This window comes from Dendrobates tinctorius, unplaced genomic scaffold (genome assembly GCF_039654945.1).
Source record: "Dendrobates tinctorius isolate UK_male_01 unplaced genomic scaffold, ASM3965494v1 ptg000120l, whole genome shotgun sequence".
Taxonomy (NCBI): Eukaryota; Metazoa; Chordata; class Amphibia; order Anura; family Dendrobatidae; genus Dendrobates; species Dendrobates tinctorius.
Genome location: NW_027361788.1, coordinates 40,961,602 through 40,989,024, shown reverse-complemented (window position 1 = coordinate 40,989,024; position 27,423 = coordinate 40,961,602). Strand labels below are relative to the sequence as shown.

The following is a 27,423-nucleotide window of genomic DNA, read 5'->3' as shown; positions in this document are numbered from 1 at the left end:
TATGGAGCTTAGCTCCAAGGGCAGCCGGCCCCAGGGAGAGGCGGAACATTAAACTTTTCATAAAACGGTGTGAAATCTGAGTCCGCGGCACACAATCCTCCCCAGCTGGAATCCATTAGCACACTCCTGTTTTACACATTTCTTTTTGGTCCCGCACATATTTATGTCTCTGGCACTTCAGCGTGCTTTTCTTTTCGACTTTCAGCCCTTCCCCCCACTATCCCTAAATCTAGTATTAAAGGAACGTTCTTCTCCCGACAGTTCGGTGGCCATTTTTATTTTTCACTCTGTCATTGACACTTGTAGCCTGGGTAGACTCGTGAACGTGATGATGCAATCTATGGGGCTCATGATTGATTTATTGGGATTGATCACCATTAGGACCCGCCTGAAAATCCTAGGGATCAAAGCCATGATCGAATGGGTAACACCTTTGTAAGATAGGGTGACAAACCCTATTGGAGAATTCAGCAGATACATGGAAAAACGTATCCAGAAAGTCGGATTTACTGAAGTTGATGGAAATGATTGGCTGGGAATCGAAACGATGATTGTTTGGGAAACTTCTGATTGAAATGATTGCTTGGGACACCCCTGTTCTAAACGATGATTGGATGGCAAATCCATTCTCAAAACAATGATTGCTTGGGAGACCCCTGATGAAAATGATTGGCTGGTAAGCCCCTGATTGAAACGAAACCCATGATCGAAATAATGATTGGATGGGAAACCTGATAGAAATGATTGCTTGGGAAACCCCTGTTCGAAACAATGATTGAATGGCATACCCATGCTCGAAACGATGATTGCTTGGGAAACCTCTGATCAAAAAGATGATTGGATTGGAAACTCGTGATCAAAATGTTTGCTTGAGATACCCCTGATAAAAAATGACGATTTTGAAATGACGATCAGATGGAAAACCTTTGATAAAAACAATGATCGGCTGGGAACCCCGTGATTGCAACTATGATCAAGAATTCAGCACAAGCTGAAAAATACAGTCTGATCACTATTGCATATGCAGACAATCCAATTGAGAATTTGAGATAAGACCATGAAAAGGTATTTGGATAGTTAGTGGGCATGCCTGTAAGGGCCCCGTCACACATAGCGACTCACCAGCGATCCCGACAACGATATCAACGTGTCAGGATCGCTGGTGAGTCGCTACATGATCGCTGGTGAGCTGTCAAACAGACAGCTTCACCAGCGATCAGCACCAGCGACGCCGAGTGCGCGGCGTCGCTGTGTATTTTAGTTACCAGCGCGCTGATGCAGGGAGCTGGTAACTAAGGTACACATCGGGTTTCTGAGGGGCTTGCGTCACTTAGAAACCCGATGTGTACCTTAGTTACCAGCTCCCTGCATCAGCGCGCTGGTAACTAAAGTATACATCGGGTTTGTAAGTGACGCACGTTCCTTAGATACCCGATGTGTACGTTAGTTACCAGCTGATCGCTGGTCTCCTGCCTGTCACACGCAGCGATGCGTGCTGGCCAGCGGGAGGCCAGCGACCAAAGAAATGTCCAGGGCTTTCCAAGAGCGATCAGCGATACCGGCAGGGGGGCCGGTCGCTCATCACTGTCACACACAGCGATCTCGCTGGTGAGATCGCTGTTGTCACAAAAATTGTGACTCAGCAGCGCTCTCGCTAGCGGGGCCCTAAGTCTTTGTGATATCAATGATGCTTGAATGGGATTGAAGCAATAACCAAGAGTACAACAGATCAACTGAAATTTCAGGAAAGTCAGATTTATTTGGGTCATTGGTTGCCAGGGTTAGCAGCACGGTGGCTTAGTGGTTAGCACTGTTTCTTTGGAGATCTGGGGTCCTGGGTTCAAATCCCACCAACACAACATCTGCAAGGAGTTTGTATGTTCTCCCAGTGTTTGCCTGGGTTTCCTCTGGGTACTCCGGTTTCCTCCCGCATTCCAAAGACATACGGCTAGGCTCGAGTCAATGGCTAAAAAGTTGGCCATACGCCTTTGATGGCTCACCACTCTTCCTGCTGTCCTCCCACCATACACGTGCATGCTCTGGTTCTGGGGTTCTGTCTGGTCTGCATAAGTTCTCAATGGGCCACTGACAAACACCTCTGGCAGCTTCTTATCTCCCCTAAAGTCAAAGGATTGGGCATGTTGAAAACCAACAAGCTTAACCCTTCTTTTCCCCTGCATTTGCCATAGGTAACAGTCCGGGCATCCTTATGCATATTGAACGGTCGGTGGATTTGGACACCAGGAGTGGCCATAACCAGTGCTCCATCCTTGCTCCCACATATTTCCGTCGTGTCTCGCCGCGTTCATTACTCGCTCCGTACATACCTCGCCTGCACGGTGTTTGCTTTGGGATATCATTTACATTTGCTGCACTAGTTGCATTGGATATAATTATCATTAATCAGTGATTAGTTTTGTGGTGTATCCCAGGGCTACAAATCCCAGCTGCCTCATAGGAAACAGATAAAAAAGTGGAGAAAGAATAAATTACCATTGTGTGCTAGATAAGGCAGGAGCTGTTGCCTCTCCTGATGAGGACCTTCTAGTAAACACTACTGTTCCCCGTAAAATAACTATTCTGGAGCATATTTTCCATGAAGTTTCCAGTCGCTCCCTTGTTATTCACCCTGGAAATGTGTAAATAAATTGACGACTGGGCATTACAATTCCACTTATCAAAGAGGTGTACCAGAGAGGCGTCTGCAGTCTGAGACTGTCCAGTCAATGCTGACAGTGTGCAGTGCCCCCTTCCAGGAGGAATAACAGTGGTACCCTGCAGCACTGTGGTCTATGGAAAGGCTTCTTATTTCATGGGGAATGCAAGTATTTACGAAGATAGACATGTCAGGGGTGGTGACTGTCCCACTTTAAGAGCTTATTAACCATATACTAAATAAAGGAGTTGGCTCAAGATCGACACTTCTCTGGATAGGTGAGAAGTGTCTGGTCAAGAGGGTCCCAAAGATCAGACCCTTACTGGTTGGACATGGGATCAGGGCATGGGCTGCTGGACATGTAATTGGGTCACCACTGGTTGGGCACAGGATCAGGTTGCTCACTGAAATTTAGGTGCATAATCCAGTCCTCGTTATTCAGGCATGTAATCAGGTCACTACCGCTCTGGCTCGGGATTGGGTCGATGCTGCTCGGGCATGGAATCAGGTTACTGGTCCTCAGGCACGGGATTGGGTCACAGTCAGTCGGGCACAGAACCGTGTCGCTGAGGCACGGGATCAGGTCACAGTCGCTCAAGGGTGGGATGAGGTTGCCGCCGCTTGGGCACAGGATCGGGTCAGAGTTGCTCAGAGGGCGGAGCGAGGTGGCCACCGCTCGGGAGCAGATGACAAGAACAGAGTCATATGGCTCTCTCCTAAATAAAGTTGTGGCTGAACATGAAGAATAGGGATGGTGAGAAATGCCCTACTGTAACTCAGATGTTCCTTGGTTCAGGTGTGACCCCGCTGTCCCAGCGCTGCCAGTATGTGGTACCCAGTCCCTATGAATATAATTATCATTCTCCTCCATGTAAACATCAAGCACATCAATAATGGATGAGTTATACTAAGGTAATTAACGACAAGCACATTAGACTATGTATTATTAAATACCTTCAAGCTGCTTCAGTGAGATATATAAATGGAGGATTTATTCACTTAAAGTGAATGTGTCATTAGGGCAAGCCCTTCTTAAAGGGGTTATACAGAGATGGATAAACATGACTGCCCTCTCGAAAGCAGCGCCTCTCCTGTCTACAGGTTGTCTGCTACCATAGCTCAGCCCTAGTCACTTCATAAGAGTTGAGATGCAGTTCCGAAGACAACCTATAGACAGGAGTGGCGCTGTTTGTGGATGTTTGTCTAATCCGATCTAACTCCTTGTTGTCTTGACATCAATAAGAAGCTAAATATGTGGGGGCTTATTCTAAATACCCCCTTGTACACTGGACAGAAGTATTAGAGGGTTTACACATCATCTCTTCTCCTTGGGTTACAGGGGGGTGTCTCTTTTAGAAAACCCCAATCAATTTGTCACCTCATTAATATAGTAATAAGATTTGTACCCCTCTCTGTTTTGGAGGACTGCAGACATTGGCCTGTCTGCAATCCTCTCTCTTTCTTGTGGAGGCACTGCAGAATAACTGAGCATCTATACAAAAGATCCCAGAATTATCCTGGACACAGGGTGACCAAACCACTTAAGGGCCCTAGTTTTTGTGCATTTTTGTCGCCAGCAGCCAGAATATCATAGAAAAAAGAAAGCTAGATTTATGGGGTGGAATAAGAAAACGACAAGTGTTCTACGGTTTGTGCCCAAGATGCCAATAAGATAATGAAGGTTAGCGTCCTGCCGGGTTCGGATATTGTCGTGTTGATGCCTCTTTATTGCTTTTAATAATCACTATTATGTCTTGGGGACCTTAATTGCTTTGGAGGATGGGGCCCCCAAGGGGTTTAATGTTTTTAATCTTACGGCGGGGGCAGAGTCTTCACCTAGTGCCGTAAATAGGATCAATTACGGTTTTTGTGGCGCGTCTGTATGGGGAATCGGCGAGTCATAATCCCATCCTGTGGGTGATGTGTGCACCCAGCTTTCCAGAGGAGGGACCCTTTAAGGCCCCGTCCTCCATAGACCACCTGTTTTGCTTTAATTAAGCGGGTTTTTTTCGTGGTTTCGACCAGCGCACTCAATTACCGCCTGCAATAAAGAAGAACCCTTTCTCCGAGCTGCAGATCTGCTTCATGTGGTTAAAGGGCGGTAGGAAAAGGGCTGATTTTAGTTTCCCTCCGTCACCTCTAAAACCACCACCTTGTCTCCTCGGAGGTGATCAGGTGTCAAAATTTCGCTTCCTCCTGCTCTTCTTTTCCGGTTGCTGTAATTCAGAATTTACTTAAAAAAAAACCAAAATGTAAAGAAAAAGTATAAATGGCAATACAAATACTAAAAAAAGATAGTTAAGTGGCAAAGGAACTGCATGTAGGGTGTAAGATAATGCTTGATAAATGGCCCATGAAGTGGCAGTCTGCGAATTTACCCCATCGCTCAGCGGTTCACATGACACTTCTCAGCTCTTGTAAATGTCTTGTTTTTCTTCCTGCCCAGCCCCCCTATCCTTCTTTCCCCCAAACCACCGCCATTCTCCCTCCTTCTCTGGTGCCGGCCTTAATATTTTATGCTAATTCTCCTGATGGATGCTGGATTACTGGCAGGTTTTTATGGATGAAATGATTGCTTGGAGAGAAGAACACTGCACTTAGCACTGAGCTGTCAGACAGGAGAATGTACAGAGATGAGGCCGGGGCCCAGCAATGTGCGAAATCACAGCACATGGAAGGGGCTGCTCTGGGGTGGAGGTACAGGCCACCATAGCTGCAGACTGGTCAGTGTTGTGGTCTGCTCTGGCCGGTCACAGGAGACAACAGAGCACTAGGTACTACATATTGCACTCATTTTAGCTTGTAAATTAGTATTTCACAGATGGTTTTCAGGTTTATTGGCCTGGGCTGTGAGTGGGACTCGGCCTCTCCCCCTGCTTGCTGCATGGGGGTATGTCCTCCTCTGCCTGGGCACTGTCTACTCTGCATAGTGTGCTACCCGTTCCACCGGGGCTCGGCCTACCCTGCGTGGGGCTCAGCCTTTTCTACTGAGGAACGGCCTGCTCCACCTGGGCACTGCCTACTCCACATGAGCGTGTCCTGCTGTATGCAAGGCTCGGCCTCCTTCCCCTGGACGCTGCCGACCGTGCGCGGGGCTCGGCCTCTGGCCCCTGGGCGCTGCCGACCGTGCGCGGGGCTCAACCTCGGGTCCCTGGGCGCTGCCGACCGTGCGCGGGGCTCGGCCTCGGGCCCCTGGGCGCTGCCGACCGTGCGCGGGGCTCGGCCTCTGGCCCCTGGGCGCTGCCGACCGTGCGCGGGGCTCGGCCTCGGGCCCCTGGGCGCTGCCGACCGTGCGCGGGGCTCGGCCTCGGGCCCCTGGGCGCTGCCGACCGTGCGCGGGGCTCGGCCCCTGGGCGCTGCCGACCGTGCGCGGGGCTCGGCCCCGGGCCCCTGGGCGCTGCCGACCGTGCGCGGGGCTCGGCCTCGGGCCCCTGGGCGCTGCCGACCGTGCGCGGGGCTCGGCCTCGGGCCCCTGGGCGCTGCCGACCGTGCGCGGGGCTCGGCCTCGGGCCCCTGGGTGCTGCCGACCGTGCGCGGGGCTCGGCCTCGGGCCCCTGGGCGCTGCCGACCATGCGCGGGGCTCGGCCTCGGGCCCCTGGGCGCTGCCGACCGTGCGCTGGGCTCGGCCACGGGCCCCTGGGCGCTGCCGACCGTGCGCGGGCATCGGCCACGGGCCCCTGGGCGCTGCCGACCGTGCGCGGGGCTCGGCCTCGGGCCCCTGGGCGCTGCCGACCGTGCGCGGGGCTCGGCCTCCTACCCCTGTGCACACTGTACCGTGCTCTGGGTTCGGCCTCCTACCCCTGTGCACACTCTACCGTGCTCTGGGCTCGGCCTCCTACCCCTGTGCACACTCTACCATGCTCTGGGCTCGGCCTCCTACCACTGTGCACACTCTACCATGCTCTGGGCTCGGCCTCCTACCCCTGTGCACACTCTACCATGCTCTGGGTTCGGCCTCCTACCACTGTGCACACTCTACCATGCTCTGGGCTCGGCCTCCTACCACTGTGCACACTCTACCATGCTCTGGGCTCGGCCTCCTACCACTGTGCACACTGTACCATGCTCTGGTCTCGGCCTCCTACCACTGTGCACACTCTACCATGCTCTGGGCTCGGCCTCCTACCCCTGTGCACACTGTACCATGCTCTGGGTTCGGCCTCCTACCACTGTGTACACTGTACCATGCTCTGGGCTCGGCCTCCTACCCCTGTGCACACTCTACCATGCTCTGGGCTCGGCCTCCTACCCCTGTGCACACTCTACCATGCTCTGGGCTCGGCCTCCTACCACTGTGCACACTGTACCATGCTCTGGTCTCGGCCTCCTACCACTGTGCACACTCTACCATGCTCTGGGCTCGGCCTCCTACCCCTGTGCACACTCTACCATGCTCTGGGTTCGGCCTCCTACCACTGTGCGCACTCTACCATGCTCTGGGCTCGGCCTCCTACCACTGTGCACACTCTACCATGCTCTGGGCTCGGCCTCCTACCACTGTGCACACTCTACCATGCTCTGGTCTCGGCCTCCTACCACTGTGCACACTCTACCATGCTCTGGGCTCGGCCTCCTACCACTGTGCACACTCTACCATGCTCTGGTCTCGGCCTCCTACCACTGTGCACACTCTACCATGCTCTGGGCTCGGCCTCCTACCACTGTGCACACTCTACCATGCTCTGGGCTCGGCCTCCTACCACTGTGCACACTCTACCATGCTCTGGTCTCGGCCTCCTACCACTGTGCACACTCTACCATGCTCTGGGCTCGGCCTCCTACCACTGTGCACACTCTACCATGCTCTGGTCTCGGCCTCCTACCACTGTGCACACTCTACCATGCTCTGGGCTCGGCCTCCTACCACTGTGCACACTCTACCATGCTCTGGGCTCGGCCTCCTACCACTGTGCACACTCTACCATGCTCTGGGCTCGGCCTCCTACCACTGTGCACACTCTACCATGCTCTGGGCTCGGCCTCCTACCACTGTGCACACTCTACCATGCTCTGGTCTCGGCCTCCTACCACTGTGCACACTCTACCATGCTCTGGGCTCGGCCTCCTACCACTGTGCACACTCTACCATGCTCTGGGCTGTGTCTATTCCACTTGGCAACAGCCTGCTCCACCTAGGCACTGCCTACTCTGCATGGACGTGTCCTGATTTATGCAGGGATTGGCCTGCTCCTGGGGACCATAGTAGAAGGTAGCTGTTTCCCAGGCCGGGCCTGGCATGTAGCTAGTGGCTGTACAGACGTTGTCCTCTCGCTCCGGGCTGTGCTCCTGGCATGTGGACTTGAGCGGCTGCTGCCCATTACACACCACATGCAGCTGTGAAATGTCCAGTCTATATCTGCGTCTCCTCCGTCCACCCCTGGAGCAGTCGCTGCGAGCAGCTGGACCCGTGTGCCCCAGCAGGAAATTTCTCCTATTCTTATAGCAAACACATTCTAGGAATTACGTCCTAATTGTTCTATAACAGATGTCGTTAGAGCGGATTTGGAAAGAGACGACGGCGCTGACTTGTATTTACACGGCATCGGGCCACTGATCCCTACAGTAAGGGGCGCCGCATATCTCCCCTCATTCCCCTACAGTGTCTTGTCAGGGATGATGGGCGGCTCGGCCCCTATCCCTGGCTCTTCACCCCTGGATCTGTCAGTCTGTTTCCCCATGATGGAGATTAATGATGTTTGTCAGTCGCAGGATTGTACAGAGCAGCAACATGGGGGAGTCCTGGCCAACAATGGCCGCTCACACAAAGACCACTGTGTCCTCACCACAAGTGTTTTCTTGCCTTGACAGATTCGCGTAGACAGCCCTGCAGATGCCATCTTGTACGACACGGCGTCCGTGGTGCCAGGAAAACCTATACTGAGAGACATGGTATTCAGCCCGGACTGGCAGTCTGTGTACATCATTAGCGAGAAGCAGGTGAGCACACGGGAAAGGGTTAAATCGCACGTGATGACCATGATAGTTCGGGCTGGCAGCAGAGTGGGCCTGTCGCCTCTCCTGACATGTCGGTGTTACTAAATCCTTGTGTTCCCTATGAAATGACAACTCTGGAGCATCTGGTCTGAGCTTTGTCATGTTCCTCTGTCGTTCCTGCTGGAAATTTCTGAGTAAATTGACAATTGGGTGCTTCCCTTTCCGGTGTCTGACTGTGGGCTGTGACTCTTCACTGTCTGGCACTGTGAATTACTTTATCACGCCATGTCATCCTGTTGAGAATGAATTCCAGGAGGAATAACCAGAGGAAAATCACTGTGGAATTCTAAGAAAAGATGTCCCAGTTCTGACGTGAATAAGTTATTTCTAAACTCGATTTGTCAGGAGTACTTACAGTTCCTGAAATAAAATAAGCGGTCAGTCCCTCTGTTATTCCTCCTGGCAATATAAGAATCCTCTGCCCACAGGCTGTTACCCTTATCGAAGGGGTGTACTTGCACTGAAGCACTCCGTTATCAATTCATTCATCAGTTTCCAGGAGGAATAATGAAGTAAAAAGTGCGCTGTAGATTTCTAAGAAATAATTTTGAATTGTTAGGTTGGGGAGATAAGCAAGTAACTTTTTAATTAGATATCAGAAGAACTGATGGGTGCTTAAAAAGTCATTCCCTTTGTTGTTCCTCCTGGAAATATATAGAAACTGGGTGTTGACATTTCTCCTTGTTAAAGGCGTATGTCCTGACGGTGTCAGCAGTGCTTGGACAACCCTCAGTGTCGTCCGTTTATACATTTCCAGGAGGAATAACGGAGGGACAGAGGAGATACCTGGTGGCATTCAAGTAACCCCAAATGCCTCATTAGTAAATTTGATGGCTAATTGGTATTTGGTCTTACAGGTCAGCCGCGTTCCGGTGGAGAGTTGCCAGAGGTATAACACTTGCGGCGAGTGTCTGGGGTCCGGAGACCCTCACTGCGGTTGGTGTGTACTACACAGCAGGTGAGAGTGCAGGGTGATGTAGGATGCGTGACCTCAGCGTGTCTCAGTAGTGCAGCCTCAGGCTTCGGCCCTACAGCTTCATTCGATTAGATCTCGGCCTAGAAGGAAGATATTAAACCGTTTTCTCTTTTTGTGTGTGTGCATTTTAAAGGGCCTTTAATTGTGCTCAGGTCGCAGACCGCCGATGTCACACGTCACCAGCAGATATAAGGAGGCGTCTCGCGCGCTCGCAGCCGTCTCTGTAGATTTGTTTTCTCCTCTCTCTCTGCTTATGCACATTCACAGCTAATAGTTTACAAGATATCAGCTAATGCGCGGCTTAATTTATGAAAATATGTTGTCTTGGCTCCGCCGATGCCTCCGCCAGAGAGCCAAGACTCCACATTTTCCCAAACGGAGCGCCATCCCAGACAATATGTCGTCTTTTTCTCTAAGTAGCACATTCTGTTAATGGTTTGTCGCTTCTGTAATTTTTTTTTCTCCCCTCCAACTTCTGCCCGTGAAAGAAGATGATTGTTCAGTTGCTTGGCAATCTGGATGATTAGTTGTGACACACAAAGTCAGAAGGGGGGGAAAGTAAACAATACGGTTTTGTGCGCGGCGTGATTGCGTCGCCGGCTCTTTCATTTCATGCGGTCGGAAGATTGCTGTTTATTTAAATGACACATTTAATTTTGTCTTGTGTCAGTTTTATTTTTTCTTCTTTTTTTTTTTTTTTTTATTATATATCCACCCAAATAGTTTGACTTGGAATTTATTTTTATTTATAGCGTGTTTGCCAAATCAGTGACTATTATTTAACTTTTTGGATATTTTCTAATTGGCTTTTAATCAGATCATTTATTGTAAAACTTAACTCTTAGTTTCTGCACTTTCAATTTTTGTTCTGCTCCTTCTTCCAAGAGTGGTATAAGTTGCATTTCTTTAATGACACCATGCATTTTCCATATAGTGTACTGGAAAAATGGGGGAAAACTTTCCAAGAGAAGTTATGTTTTCAAATTAACACAGAAAAAGTACCTGATAGCATGATTTTCCAGGTTGGAACAATTGCGACAACACTTTATTTTTTATTATTATTTTTTAGTTGCAAAAAAATTTCAGAACTCTGAAAAAAATAAAGAAAATTGGGGGTACATTGAACCGTTTTCTCATGTCCTTACCTTTTTATTTTTCCAGCTTGTTTTTTATTCAGTTAGTTTTGGGGTACATATGACATTTTGATCACTTAGTATTTCATTTTTTTATTAAATAAAAAAAGGCCAAACAACAATTAAGCAGTTTTTTTTATTAGAAGTCATTCACTTTATTGAATAAATATTTTTGATAAACTGGAATTTACAGATGTAGCCTATTAAATCATAGAATCATAGAGTTGGAAGGGACCTCCTGGGCCATCTGGTCCAACCCCCTGCTCAAAGCAGGATTCGCTAAATCATCCCAGTCAGATGTCTGTCCAGCCTCTGTTTGAAGACTTCCATTGAAGGAGAACTCACCACTTCTCGTGGCAGCCTGTTCCACTCATTGATCACTCTAACTGTCAAAAAAAAATTTCTAATATCTAATCTGTGTCTCCTCCCATTCAGTTTCATCCCATTGCTTCTAGTCTTTCCTTGTGCAAATGAGAATAAAGTTGATCCTTCTACAATGTGACAGCCCTTTAGATATTTGTAGACAGCTATTAAGTCTCCTCTCAGTCTTCTCTTTTGCAAACTAAACATTCCCAAATCCTGCAACCTTTCCTCATAAGACAGGGTTTGCAGACTGGTCACCATTCTGGTCGCTCTTTTCTGAACTTGCTCCAGTTTGTTGATGTCTTTTCTAAAATGTGGTGCCCAAAACTGGACACACTATTCCAGATGAGGTCTGACCAAAGAGGAGTAGAGGGAAATAATGACTTCACGTGATCTAGACTGTATGCTTCTGTTAATACATCCTAGAATTGCATTTGCCTTTTTTGCTGCTGCATCACACTGTTGACTCATATTCAGTTTGTGATCTATTAGTATACCCAAGTCTTTTTCACATGTGCTGTCACTTAGCCCTATTCCTCCCATTCTGTATATGCTCTTTTCATTTTTATTGCCCAGACGTAGTACTTTGCATTTCTCCCTGTTAAAAACCATTCTGTTAGTTGCTGCCCACTGCTCCAGTTTATTTATATCTTTTTGAATCCTCTCTCTCTCTTCTCTAGTATTAGCTATCCCTCCTAGCTTTGTGTCATCAGCAAATTTAATCAGTTTACCCTCAGTTCCTTCATCTAAATCGTTGATAAAGATGTTGAACAATACAGGGCCCAGGACAGAGCCCTGTGGTACCCCACTTGAGACATTCTTCCAACTGGATGTGCAGCCATTTACGACCACTCTTTGGGTCCGATCACTAAGCCAGTTATGAATCCACCTAACAGTTGCCTTGTCCATTCCATACTTAGTCATTTTTTCAATAAGGATTGTATGAGAGACTTTGTCAAATGCTTTGCTGAAGTCAAGATATACTATATCTACAGCATTTCCTTGATCCACCCAATCAGTGATACCGTCATAGAAGGAAATTAAGTTAGTCTGACATGACTTATTAGTTACAAACCCATGCTGACTCTGTTTAATCACTTCATTCTTATCCAGGTATTGACATACATGTTGTTTAATAATTTATTCAAAGATCTTTCCTGGTATAGAAGTCAGACTCACTGGCCTATAGTTGCATGGGTCCACCTTCTTCCCCTTTTTGAAGATAGAAACCACATTTGCTCTTCTCCAGTCTTCTGGCACTTCTCCTGTTCTCCAAGAATTTTCAAAGATTATGGAGAGGGGTTCAAAAATTTCTTCTGCTATCTCCTTCAGTACTCTGGGGTGTAATTCATCTGGACCTGGAGACTTGAATTCATTTAGATTAGCTAAGTGTTTCCTCACTATCTTTCTGTTTATAGATATCCTGGATTCTTCTATTCCCTTAATAGGACAGTGAGTAACCGTTGATGTTACATTTCCTTTCTGAGAGAAAACAGATGCAAAATAGGAATTTAAAAGTTAAGCCTTCTCAACATCCTGTCTTACCATTTCATCATTTTCATCCTGTAAAAATCCTATAGCATCTTTGACTTTTCTTTTACTTTTGACATATCCCCAAAATCCTTTATTATTGCTCTTGACATCTCTTGCAAGCCTCAATTCATTTTCAGCTTTAGATAATCTGATTTGTGCCCTGCAGGTTCTGCAGACAGCATTATATTCTTCTTTAGATATGCCTCCCTCTTTCCATTTTATAAACATTTTTTTCTTCCTTTTTAGCATGTGCTTAAGTTCTGTGTTCATCCATCCTGGTTTCCTTAAATGCTTCCTATTCTTCCCTCTTTTTGGAATTGTTAACAACTGTGCTTTGAGAATTTCATTTTTTAAGATTTCCCATCCTTCCTGGACATTTTTGTCTTTAAGGATATCCAGCCATTGGATCTCTCCAATTCTCTTTCTGAATCCCTTAAAATCTGCCTTTCTGAAATCTAACCTTGGCGTCTGAGTCTTCACAGGTCTTCCGCCTCTAATTATCCAAAATTCTAAAATAGCATGGTCGCTACCTCCTAGGGTCCCAGCCACTTTTACCTCCTCAACCATTTCTTCCCTGTTTGTAAGGATTAGATCCAAGGTAGCAGTTCCCCTTGTTTTCTCCCCTACCTTTTGGAAGATAAAGTTGTCAGCAAGAGAGGATAAGAATTTCCTTGACCTGATAGTTTTGCCTGAGAGAGATTCCCAACAAATGTCAGGATAGTTGAAGTCTCCCATGACAACTATGTCATACTTTTTGGAGAACTTGGCCATTTGATGCATAAAGAGTTCATCCATATCTTCAGCTTGCACAGGCGGCCTGTAGTAAATTCCTACAATGGTGTCCTTTCCATTGTTCTGGCCTTGTATTCTTACCCAAACAGTTTCCACAGAACTCCCAGTCTCTGAAGCTTCAATCTCTGTGCAGATATATGCGTTTCTAACATACAATGCGACACCCCCTCCTCGTTTATCAAGTCTGTTTCTTGCAAATAAGTTGTATCCTTCTAGTCTTGTATTCCAATCATGTGTATTGTCCCACCAAGTTTCAGTGATTCCAATGACATCATATTTCTTTTCCTGTGTTAGTAGTTCCAATTCTCCTTGTTTGTTGCCCATGCTTTGTGCATTAGTATAGAAACATTTTAGTTTGTGATAGGTTTCTCTTTCTCCAATATTTTTATTAGATTCTTTTGTCTTTGTTCTTCCTTTCCACTTCTAATAGCAGAGTTCTCAATAGCATTTGTCAGGTGTATGGCTTTTTCTGGTCTTTTGCTTCCCTTCCCATATTGTTCTAGTTTAAAGCTCTCCTTACAAGTGTAGCAAGACGACTTCCAAATACATGTTTTCCAGTCTTCGTAAGGTGCACCCCATCTCTAGCAAGTAGTCCATCGTATAAGTAGTTCACTCCGTGATCCAGAAATCCAAATCATTGCTGACGGCACCATCGACGTAGCCAGTTGTTCACCTGCAGAATCTTATTCCACCTCCTTGTTCCATGGCCATCCACTGGGAGGATGGAAGAGAAGACCACCTGCGCTCCCAGTTCTTTCACTTTCTTGCCTAAGTCTTCAAAGTCTCCAGGTCGTTTCTTGCGGTGTCATTTGTCCCCACATGTAGTAGCAGTTATTTTTCTTCATGGATTGGGAAAAGGGGGGGATGCTTTTTTTAAATACTTTTCAGAACTTTTTTCCATTTTTCACGATGTATTTTTTTTTTTTCCAGTGTGGACATACGACCGATTGAATTGTATACTGCAATGCTACTGTAGTGAAGTGTGTGGTTCACATAACGATCTTGTGACAGACTTTACGGGTGTACAAAGATGGCAGCGACTTGGGCTTTCAGCAGCCAGTTATGTTGTTGAGGATCTGGGATTGTGCCACCTAAATGTCAGCAGAGGTTTAGCTAGGGTTTTGGTTCAGGGAGGTTAAAACTTCTGAGTTGGCCCCTAACCAGGTAACCTTGATTTCAACTATGGTGTTGCATCCTAAGGGCTCATACTCCTCGCACGATTCTCGTGTGAGTGTCTCGCATGAAAACCCGGCACTGCCGCTGGCACTCGGACCGGGGACACAAGAATCGTGCGAGTCTCTCATAAGCAGCGAGTATGAGCCCTAAGGCCTGTTTCACACATCAGTTTTTTTCTGTCAGTCCAAATCCGCCAAAATAGCGGAAAACGGATCCGCAGGCGGACTGACAGAAACAGGGGACAGCGGATCGGCGGATGTACGGATCCGCCAATGGTAAAAATTTAAAGGAACCGCAGCAGGAAAAAATGTAAAAAAAATTAATACCGGTCATCTCGCGGGATGGGGCTGGAGATCGCGCAGTCATGTCGCGCGTTGTGGCTGGAGATCGCGCGTTGTGGCTGGAGATCGCGCGTTCATGTCGCGCAATGTGGCTAGAGATCGCGCGGGATGGGGCTCGCGTGACCATGTCGCGCGTGTGGCTGGAGATCGGTCATCGCGCGATCAGAGATGGGGGTTGGAGATCCCATCGCGTTAGAGGAATGGGGGTTTGCGGGTAAGGAGAGAGAGAGAGAGATAAGAATTTTCAACCAGGAGCGAGACTTTTTTCGGGGTTAAAAGGCAAAAATGCGGATCCGGACTGCAAAAAAACGTTGCATGGTCCGTTCGGTGATCTCTGCGGACGCCAAAATTTTGGCGGATCCGCAGAAATACGGATGCAACGGACAGTCATCAGTCAAAATCCGCCGATAATGAAAGTCTATGGGGAAAAAAACGGATCCGCAAGGAAAATTGGCAGATCCGTTTTTTCACAAAACGGCGGATCTTGACTGATTGTGAAAAACTGAAGTGTGAAACAGGCCTAATAGTGGATGTAGGAGAACCTCAGCAGATGACCGCGCTGTTACTGAAAATCTCTATACTAAGACCAACATTGATGGTACTGCCATATGGTGCCCATACAGTGGTAGATATCAGTCCTGCAGAACATGTAATAAATTACACTACAGTTACAGTGCTGGTCACCATTATTGGCACCCTTCAATTTTTTTCATAGACTGTAAAATAGCTTCAGAAATAAATGGAAATGTGCCATAGTTACCGTATATCCTTAGGATTTTTTAAATAATTTTTTTCAAGCTATTGAATGCTTGCATGGTAGTTTTTCCCAATGGCAGATTTCAGCTCACCCCAAAGATTTTCAATGGGATTGAGGTCGGGACTCATTGCTGGCCTTTTTAAAACAGTCCATTATTCTTTTTCAACCATTCCTGTATCCTTTTGTATGTGTGCTTTGGGTAATTGTCTTGCTGAAAGACCCATGATTTTCAACTCAAACCAAGTTTTCTTACACTAGGTAGAACATTTTGCTCTAAAATCTCTTGATCATTGTCTGATTTCATGATTCCTGTGATACAGTCAAGGTCTCCATTACCAGACACAGCAAAGCAACCCCACAGCATTATGGATTCTCCACCATGCTTAACTGTTGGTAGGATTTTCTTTTCCTTATAAGCTTCATTGTGCCGTCTGTAAACCTACTGCTGCCTTGCATTGCCAAAAAGCTCTATTTTTGTTTCATCTGTCCGCAAAACATTTTCACAGAAGGATTGTGGTCTGTCAAGGTACTCTTTCACAAATATCCGTTGTTCCTTTTTGTATTTTCTTCAGCAATTGTTTTTCCCTTGGCCTTTGCCCATAAAGCTCTGTTTTTTGGGGGTTTTTTTTAGTGTGCGGCGTATGATATTTTTTTAAACCCATAACCCCTGACTTGGGGTTCCAGTTCCAAGTTGGCCTTCATGACTTTGGATGTTGAACGTGATGTTTCTTCCACCATTCGCACCAACCTTCGAAGACCTCACTGGACAATTTTCCCCTTTCCTACTCATCCAGGGAGGTTCTTGACGGTACCAGCTCCTTTGTCTTCACTATTGTGACAAAGGAACAGGACCTACCATGTGGCTTTTTAAAACACTGAAGTCATCATTAACTGGCTAATTCATCTCACATGGGCACCGACAATCACAGGTGATTCTCATTTGTGATTTACGACAGGCGAGATAAAATGTATTTCCATACTAATTTAATGTAAAGGGGGCCAATACCAGAGTCACAGCAAGCTTTAGGTTTTTCTATTTTTCCCTCCCATTGTTTATTGTTTTAAATTAGTGTTTATCGTTTGCTATATTGTATTTAACACAAGTGCTCTATTCAAAACTGTCCCACTTGATTCATTTTTTTTTCAGGAGACATTCCACATGATGTACTTAAACTTCATAACATGACAATAACGATGCGCAGGACTATACAGATAGTGACATGCAGCTTATTTTATTTCTGATGGAGTCGTTCACTTTTCCTGTCTTTTCCTTCTGGCCCAGACAGACATGACAACTTCTCCAGCCATGACTCGGTTGCAGAGAATACAGCAAAGACACATTTTACTTCTCCTATTACCTGCACGGTCTCCATCTATTCCCAACCTGCACAAACTCCTCATCCTGTTAATACCTAAATACTGAGCCTCTGCTGCCGTATGTGTCTCTATTACTGTGTGATACTGTGTGCCTTCTAAACACTATATGATGACTCCCTAAATAGCTTCTGTATAGTATAATGCATCAGATAGTCCTCAATATAGTATAATGCACTCCCCATAGACCTCCATATAGTATAATACACTCTCCATAGGCTGCTATATAGTTTAATTCACTCCTCATAGGCCTCTATGGTATAATGCACTCTCCATAGGCTGACTTTATATAGTATAATGCACTCCCCACAGGCAGACTTTATATAGTATAATGCACGCCCCATAAGCAGACTCTATATAGTATAATGTTCTCTCCATAGGCAGTCTCTATATAGTATAATGCATTTTCCATAGGCAGACTTTATATAGTATAATGCACTCCCCATAGGCCTCTATATAGTATAATGCACTCCCCATAGACAGACTAAATAATAATAATAATAATAATCTTTTTATATAGCGTTAAGGCTGCTTTCACATTAGCGGTTTTTAACGCAGCGCTTCGTGCGCAATAGAAACGCATGCAAAAAACGCATCATGCGTTTTGCATGCGTTTGCGTTTTTTAGGCGCAAGCGTTTTAACCAGTTTCAAGCCATGTTAACTCTTAAAACGCTTGCGTTCCCATAGACTGTAATGCGTTATTTTGTCGCATTCCATGTGCAAGTGTGCGCATGCTTTTTTTCCACGCCGTTGGACTGACCCAAAAATGCAACAGGTTGCGTCTGGCGCGCCTAGGTGCACACCTTAAAAAACGCATGCGCACGAAAACGTATATGAACGCATGCAAACGCAAGACCATGCGCCCCCCATGTTAAACATAGGGGCGCATGCGACCAATAGCGCACGATGTGCTGCGCTAAAAAACGCTAATGTGAAACCAGCCTAACATATTCCGCAGCTGCAGTGCTAACCACTGAGCCACCGTGCTGCCTCTATATAATGCACTCTCCATAGCCAGCCTCTATATAGTATATGTACTCTATATACAGTATGGGCAGCACATTATACTAGATTGAGTCTCCCCGCTCTGCTGCAGAGTGCAGGTGTATAGTAGCAGTAACGTAGCTCCAGGTGGGCCCCTCAGCGCATGGGGTCCAGGGCGACCACCCCTCTTGCCCCACGGTAGCTACGCTATTGACTGTCAGTGTTTTTCTGTGTCTCCATTCAACGCCCTTTTTTGAAACATCTTAAATGCTCGCAAAATAAATCATAATTTTAAAAGTTTTTTTTTTTCTTATGCACTTTAATTGGTATGTTTTCTATTTTGCCACATTTTGTACAAATGTTTTTCTTTGAATTCTTATTTAAATCCTATAGAAATGTGTTTAGGAAAACGCCAAAAAAAGTAAAAACCACTCCCTATCACAGTCACCCTTTCTGGCCAAAATGGGGATTTTTGGTGCCATTATTCCAATCCGTATGGCTGTTGTCATTTTTGGGGCTGACTAAGAGGGAAATGTTTTTTGTTGGGGTCCTCGGCGGTAAAAATGTGTGAATGGAAATTGTCTGACCTGGGGAATCATGCGATTGGTGAAAGTGGTAAACGTTAAATGGCGCAAAAAATGCTGTTCTATATGGGCGGGGGCTGGTGCTTTGCAGTTAGATAGATAGTGCATGCTGACACTTGTAGTTCTGCAACGGCTGGTAAGCCACAAACTTTTTTTTTTTTTATACAGGGGATTAACACAATACAAAAAAACCAAAGTCATCCAGCAGTTTCCATTCCAGCAGGGTATGGCAGCTGCGGGGCAGATAGGGCTGCTGACTGTCAGTGGAGGCGCAGGATTGATGTGTGTGTCTGGGTGTCTGTTTCTCTCTTTCCTGGCTGGGATTTAACAAGGAGGAAGTATCGTGTTCCCCTCCCCCCACCCAATGGGTTTAGCAGTTGTGTGTTCCCAGGTGAGGAGAGAGATTCTCCAGACTGGTCTGTCATACATAGCAGAGCTCAACCCGCGTCTTAACCCTGTGTGCACCCTCTGTACGGCCGCACAGGTGCGAGCAGTCACACCGGAGTGGGGCAAAAAGTGGTTAGATACTCCCATCACTGATAGTCTTCCATGTTGTCCCCCCCACAACTCCTGGGTCATTACCTCATTAGTGAGACTGGAATGCCCCTCACCCATTCACAGCTACCCCCACTGCCTCATCAATCCCTGGTACCTAGATTATCACTGATCTGCAATGCTCAGACATCAGGATGACTGCAGCTCCAGTAATGACTGAAAGTGCCTGGTGAGAGTAATACTTCTACGTAACAGCAGTGTTGGGAAATGTAGTGTGGGTATTTATATTGGCTTTGCAGCAGCAGCCTGACACACCGTGCTTATACCAGGGGTTCTAGAAATGGATTTACACACAGGTTTTCACTGTGTGCATATATAATGTGTGTGTGTGCAATGTTTACATATGCGTTGTGTGTAAATATGTGCTGTATGAGTGTGTATGTATGCTGAATGTATGCTTACAGATTATCTTTGTAAATGTATGTATATGTATTTAATATATATATACACTCACTGGCCACTTTATTAGGTACACCATGCTAGTAACGGGTTGGACCCCCTTTTGCCTTCAGAACTGCCTCAATTCTTCGTGGCAGAGATTCAACAAGGTGCTGGAAGCATTCCTCAGAGATTTTGGACCATATTGACATGATGGCATCACACAGTTGGCGCAGATTTGTCGGCTGCACATCCCTGATGTGAATCTCCCGTTCCACCACATCCCAAAGATGCTCTATTGGATTGAGATCTGGTGACTGAGGAGGCCATTTGAGTACAGTGAACTCATTGTCATGTTCAAGAAACCAATCTGAGATGATTCGAGCTTTATGACATGGCGCATTATCCTGCTGAAAGTAGCCATCACATGCCTGTTCTTAGCTGAGAGGAGTGGTACCCAGTGTGGTCTTCTGCTGCTGTAGCAAATCTGCCTCAAAGTTCGACGCACTGTGCGTTCAGAGATGCTCTTCTGCCTACCTTGGTTGTAACGGGTGGCAATTTGAGTCACTGTTGCCTTTCTATCAGCTCGAACCAGTCTGCCCATTCTCCTCTGACCTCTGGCATCAACAAGGCATTTCCGGCCACAGAACTGCCGCTCACTGGATTTTTTTTCTTTTTCGGACCATTCTCTGTAAACCCTAGAGATGGTTGTGCGTGAAAATCCCAGTAGATCAGCAGTTTCTGAAATACTCAGACCAGCCCTTCTGGCACCAACAATCATGCCACGTTCAAAGGCACTCAAATCACCTTTCTTCCCCATACTGATGCTCGGTTTGAACTGCAGGAGATTGTCTTGACCATGTCTACATGCCTAAATGCACTGAGTTGCCGCCATGTGATTGGCTGATTAGAAATTAAGTCTTAACACACAGTTGGACAGGTGTACCTAATAAAGTGGCCAGTGAGTGTATATATAATTCAAATTCAAAGAAGCTTTATTGGCAGGACTAAATACACATTAGTTTTGCCAAAGCAAGTGTACAAAAGGGAATAGGGATAGGGACTGTAGGGATGTTGGGTAGGGGCTGTAGGAAAGGTGGATGGGGGCAGATCCAGGATGGGGGCTGTAAGAACAATGGATGGGGGCAGATCCAAGGTGGGGGCTATAGAAGTCCATGGCATAGGGAAGGTGGATGGGGGCAGATCCAGGATGGGGGCTATAGAAGTCCATGGCATAGGGAAGGTGGATGGGGGGATGAGGGCAGATCCAGGATGGAGGCTATAGTAGTCCATGGCATAGGGAAGGTGGATGGGGGGATGAGGGCAGATCCAGGATGGAGGCTATAGTAGTCCATGGCATAGGGAAGGTGGATGGGGGCAGATCCAGGATGGGGCTATAGAAGTCCATGGCATAGGGAAGGTGGATGGGGGCAGATCCAGGATGGGGGCTATAGAAGTCCATGGCATAGGGAAGGGGGATGGGGGCAGATCCAGGGTGGGGGCTATAGAAGTCCATGGCATAGGGAAGGTGGATGGGGGGATGAGGGCAGATCCAGGATGGAGGCTATAGTAGTCCATGGCATAGGGAAGGTGGATGGGGGCAGATCCAGGATGGGGCTATAGAAGTCCATGGCATAGGGAAGGTGGATGGGGGGATGAGGGCAGATCCAGGATGGAGGCTATAGTAGTCCATGGCATAGGGAAGGTGGATGGGGGCAGATCCAGGATGGGGGCTATAGAAGTCCATGGCATAGGGAAGGGGGATGGGGGCAGATCCAGGGTGGGGGCTATAGAAGTCCATGGCATAGGGAAGGTGGATGGGGGGATGAGGGCAGATCCAGGATGGAGGCTATAGTAGTCCATGGCATAGGGAAGGTGGATGGGGGGATGAGGGCAGATCCAGGATGGAGGCTATAGTAGTCCATGGCATAGGGAAGGTGGATGGGGGCAGATCCAGGATGGGGCTATAGAAGTCCATGGCATAGGGAAGGTGGATGGGGGCAGATCCAGGATGGGGGCTATAGAAGTCCATGGCATAGGGAAGGGGGATGGGGGCAGATCCAGGGTGGGGGCTATAGAAGTCCATGGCATAGGGAAGGTGGATGGGGGGATGAGGGCAGATCCAGGATGGAGGCTATAGTAGTCCATGGCATAGGGAAGGTGGATGGGGGCAGATCCAGGATGGGGGCTATAGAAGTCCATGGCATAGGGAAGGTGGATGGGGGGATGAGGGCAGATCCAGGATGGAGGCTATAGTAGTCCATGGCATAGGGAAGGTGGATGGGGGCAGATCCAGGATGGGGCTATAGAAGTCCATGGCATAGGGAAGGTGGATGGGGGCAGATCCAGGATGGGGGCTATAGAAGTCCATGGCATAGGGAAGGTGGATGGGGGGATGGGGGCAGATCCAGGGTGGGGGCTATAGAAGTCCATGGCATAGGGAAGGTGGATGGGGGGATGAGGGCAGATCCAGGATGGAGGCTATAGTAGTCCATGGCATAGGGAAGGTGGATGGGGGCAGATCCAGGATGGGGCTATAGAAGTCCATGGCATAGGGAAGGTGGATGGGGGGATGGGGGCAGATCCAGGATGGGGGCTATAGAAGTCCATGGCATAGGGAAGGTGGATGGGGGGATGGGGCAGATCCAGGGTGGGGGCTATAGAAGTCCATGGCATATCATAGTTCTCTTTCTCGCAGTCTATGACATTCGCTCACATACCGCGTTGCTATCTCCACTGCTCTCCCTTCTTCCCCCAGCAGGATATATGTTTTCTCTTCCTCCTTCATGGTGATGAAATCCGGGAAGAGATGTGAGAGTCTCCTGAAGTGAGTGTCCCTCACTGCTGAGTATTTGGGGCAGAGTAGCAGGAAGTGGGTCTCATCCTCCAGGGCCTCCTGGTCACAGTGTTGGCACAGTATTTCCTCCCTGGGCTTGTAGCTCTGCCTGTGTCGGATGTGTGTGTGTGTGTGTGTGTGTGTATATATAATAATAATAATAATCTTTATTTTTATATAGCGCTAACATATTCCGCAGCGCTTTACAGTTTGCACATATTGTCATCACTGTCCCCGATGGGGCTCACAATCTAAATTCCCTATCAGTATGTCTTTAGAATGTGGGAGGAAACCGGAGTACCCGGAGGAAACCCACGCAAACACGGGGAGAACATACAAACTCCTTGCAGATGTTGTCCTTGGTGGGATTCGAACCACTGAGCCACCGTGCCGCATATATATATATATATATATATGTATTGTGTGTGTGTGTGTATATATATATATATCTAGTGTGTATCCTGCTTTCTTCATTGACTCACTGTTCTCAATGCTAAATGTTCCACAATGGAGCAGAGCCCCTGAGTGTGTGCATGTTCAGCGGCTCCCGTAGACCTCCCCCACCCCCAGATATTGTACAAATCTTCCGCCCAGTCATTTTTCTTTTTTGTGTGTGCCCAAAACATGCAAACAATATCCCACCCACTGAGATTGCACCCCCTGCTCGGTTTATACTTGGCCCCAATCCCCACATCTGCCCTGGGTGATGCCAGGGATTCATGTAGTGGCACACACAAGTACAAGGGCCTGGCGGGGTCATTACACCTGCTCTCTGTGCCAGGCCGGGCTGCCACTTTCCATCAAGAGCTTGTCAATGCCACTCTGGCTTCTCTTTTTCAGAGAGATTGGGAAGAGACCGCTGTTTGATGTCTTTTTATGAGACACTCGGGCTGTCTGCTCTGGGCCAAGTCTGATTTTCAAAGAATGCTTTTAAAAAGGGGGGCCAGCTGGCGAAGTGAGCGAGGTCTCGGGGAAATGGCTCGAGCGGCTGTCTCTCAGGGACGGCAGATTTAATGCTCCAGAATGTTTGACTTTTGTAGGGTCGGCGCAAGCTTCGCCCCTCGGGACCGACCCACCACATCTGCGAGCTCCACTGCCGAAGAAGCAGATTTTCTGTATATCGTGAAGATCTGCAACTTTCTCATTTACTTTGCATCTTAATTCCTTACCTTGTTTCCGGAGCTCCGCTCGCTGACAGTGAATGTGGGGATAATGAAGGAAGAACGTATTTTCTACAGGCCGTGATCATATTCCTAGAGGGGTCTTTTGTATGGCCACTCCATAGCGAATCGCCCTCATCTACAAGGACTGTCTCTAAGCACCATCTGGACTAGTGAGACTGTTTGGATGTCTCTGATAATGGGTCTCTCTGTCATTGGGAATGATCATACTACATGTAAAAATATGGGGCTACAGGGGACAATTTGTTCGCTTCTACTGTCAGTCTCCTAGTTCCGGTCTCCCTGAGACTGCTGAGCTGTCTCTTTCATTCCCTCTCCTCACGTTTCCATCCCTCAGATGTGGTGCTGTGCCGAGGGTCTGGATTATCAGCCAGCTCCACACTTCTAATCCTATTAGGAGGGGCACAAATCCTGTTTGGAGAAGCTGGATGTGCTCAGTATGTGACTGGGGAGGGTCTGCACACACAGCTGTCCCCTGGAGGCCATCATCACTGCTCGTCCTCCAGCTTCACCTTCTGCTGCTGACCAAATCCGCCTTTTTTCTGCACTCTGAGCCTGGTTTATGGGGTCCAGCCCTTGGCCACCCTTGTACTACAGTCCCTCATAAAAATTCTGTGTAAGGCTGAAAAGGCAAAGATCCCAATACAACAATGCGACCATTGTGAGGGCGACCTGGGGCCTGCATAGATTTCAGGGGGTCTCTGCCCACTGCTGCCGTATTCTGTATAGTGCATTGTGCTAGTTGCACGCAGCAAAAAATAATTAAAAATTACATTTGCAAGAAAAATGTAGAACTTTTGCTATTACAAGGCCAGCTGACTACTCCCATCGAAGACAATGGTGACATTATTGGTGGTCTCCTCCCATATAGTATACACTCGTTCAATAGAATTAGGACATGAATTCTTCTTTCTTTTCCTTATAAATGCATTTACAACTAGCAAGCAATATATGTCGATCGTGCAGTTTAACTTGACTAATCAGTTTTTAGTGGTTGTCAAACAGGTTTTTTCATAATACCGTTTATAACAATTTTTGGCTTACCTATTTGGATTTGAAAAGGTATTATGATGTAGACAAAATATGCTGTCTTTTTTAGTTGCTGTATGCATGTACAGTAATTGCTATTGTGAAATTAATTTATTACATCCTCAGTGATCCCGTAAAAGGTCATGACCAATATCCTGTCATTATGTACCTGAGGATCGGCCATATGGGCATTACAAAACCCTATAATGTTACCATATTGATTGGCACCCAACTATCCTAAAGCCAGACTTACATGTTTGTTTTTTTGTTTTTTTTTTCAATTTCACTCCATGCTGACCATTCTCTTCCTGTCTCTTCAATACTCCCATCATCTCCTGTGATTAGGACCCCCACAGCTTCCTTTTTCCTTATCTCTGTCTCCACTTCCCTCATTGCTACAAGCCGCCTTCGCCAGCCATGCCGTGCGCCCTCTGTCATCAGCGCCATTCTTCCCATCCTCTCGACAGGTTCCTGTGTGTGTGCGACACAAGTGATTGTGCAGTCACAAGTGATGATGTCCCTGTCACCCCCTCCCGGTGGTGGATGTGCGTTGAGCGCTGTGACAGCCTCTGTACCTCCAGCTTGGCGCTGCCAGGCACATTTTTTTTTTTTTTCGACATCTTACGTTTTTTTTTTTTCACCCCTGAAATGTCAAATCTCTGGCTTACTGCTTGCTCTGGCACTAATGAGCCCTCCTCCCGAGCGCCATGTCTCCGTAGTACTCTCATCTTCAAACAGCCTGCCATTAACTCTCTCTATGCTGCGTGTGTGCCATCGACCTCATTATATTCTGCTGGAAACGGGCGATTCAGCTTCGTTTGTGTCAACCATCTTGGCACGTGTGAAAGCAGATAATCAAAAAATGTGATCTGACAAATCTGCATCCCTTCAGTGGAATCCTGGATGAGACCACCGATCTTGACAAAAATCGATCACCCTTATGGTCATGTCATTCTTGACCCGCCATCTGAAATCCCTAATACATGGGGGTCTATTAGGTGCCCATACATGCAAAAAAAGTGATATTATCATCCAACTAACATAATGTGTGTGTTTGTAGCCCTCATGAGAGATAAGCTGCTGCCAGATGTATCTGGTTCCAGCTACCTCCATCTTATCAATGAAGACACATCCCCGCTTCATCTCCCATTAGGATTTCTTCCCTCATGCCCTTTAATAAACCTATGACTATCAGAGATTTTAGGAGACTGTTTAGTGGTAATTTTCACTTGAGTGGAGGACCTGTGTCATATAGAAAAGATTGGTTGCTATGAACATGTCTCCCTAGCAACCATTGATATTTTGAGGCCTAGCATCTCCTAACATGCAGAATAATGGCCACAGATGCCTCCTGTTCTGACAGCAGGGCAAATAGATGACATTTTTCAGTAAAAGTGTGTGAAAGGGGACTTGGGATAATGGGAGACTGTGTAGACCATAATGTTAGTTTTTATAGATCCCACTAAGGACAACATATGCAAGGAGTTTCTATGTTCTCCCCGTGTTTGTGTGGGTTTCCTCCATTTAACCCGGTTTCCTCCCACATTCCAAAGACATACTGATAGGGAATCTAGATTGTGAGCCCCATTGGGGACAGCGATGATAATGTGTGCAAAATTGTAAAGCGCTGTGGAATATGTTAGCGCTATATAAAAATAAAGATTATTATTATTATTGTTGGACCTCTTAATGACAGCCATTTGTCTCCTCACATCAGAGCAGTGGTGACCATTGGGTCATTCTGAGGTAGCCGGTCAGTCACATATAACAGGTGTTTCTAGTCGTTGGCTCGCTGCTCTCAACGCTCCAGCTGTCTGCAGTTTATAAATTCCAGCTTCTCCTGCCGTCACCCGGCCATCATGGAAATATGTGGAAATCCACCCTGAACGCCTGTTATCTGGGCAACGTCAGATCCCGTGGTTTTGCCAAGTGTTTGCAAGAGTGTTGACTGAGAAATATCCAAAATATGAGGCGGCCCCCTCCATTTTACACAACATTTTACAGTTTGGTAGCTTTGGAAAACCTTTGATTTATGGTGATGATTTCAGTATGTTTTATGCTCCAGAGCTGTAATCACAATGCTGCTGTTCTTTTGTGCACACCCGGCTGACAAAGAGTGCCACCATGTATGGGTCTAATTGGCTTTCTCTCTCCAGTATGGAAAAGCCAGCAGAGTTATGAATGCTGCTCTGGATGCAAATGTAAAGTATACGCTTCGTTATCTTTATATGATATGTCATTGATATATATCCTAAGATGTCACCCATTTCTAGCTGAGTTAGCTCTGAGATCACAGGTATTTTTTTTAAGGTCTCTGCTTGCTGTCAAGAAATAAGAATCTTGATAGTTTCTTTCCCGAGGATAAGAATTCTTCCGGCTGTGAACTCTTGATGACTGTAATGTAATGAGCCCTGCAGCTATGTGACCATCACACGACCTGTGTCTATTCCAGTTATTCTTTATGTATTTAAAGGGGTATGTCTATCTCTTAAAGTGCTTGATTGTCAGCGGGATCATCGCTTTATGATCTGAGATCCTGCGAATGAAGGCAACACATTACTGATGTAGGTCTGCGTCCCCTCCACAGCTGCTTGCACAGCAGTCTGTTCTTTCTCAGGATTGGTGATGGTCCCAAAAGTCAGACCCATTCTGATCATGAAGTGCTGTCATATCACAGAACAATATTCCGCCACTACAATTGGATATTTAGACACCCATGATTCTGAGAATGAAGGGGCTGCGGTATTAGTCTCCCCTAGTGTTACCCGGCTACCCCGCTG

General features: G+C 47.0%; 1 protein-coding gene across 1 annotated transcript in view; it reads left to right on the top strand.

Moving 5' to 3' along the window:
• The window catches only part of PLXNA3 (plexin A3), a 112,020-nt gene that overhangs the window by 47,402 nt on the left and 37,195 nt on the right, over positions 1–27,423 (top strand). Inside the window, exons 4-5 of the mRNA XM_073541230.1 lie at positions 8,465–8,593; positions 9,508–9,608. Of these exons, the coding sequence (XP_073397331.1) occupies positions 8,465–8,593; positions 9,508–9,608 (230 nt within the window). The remainder of the gene's footprint in view (positions 1–8,464; positions 8,594–9,507; positions 9,609–27,423) is intronic.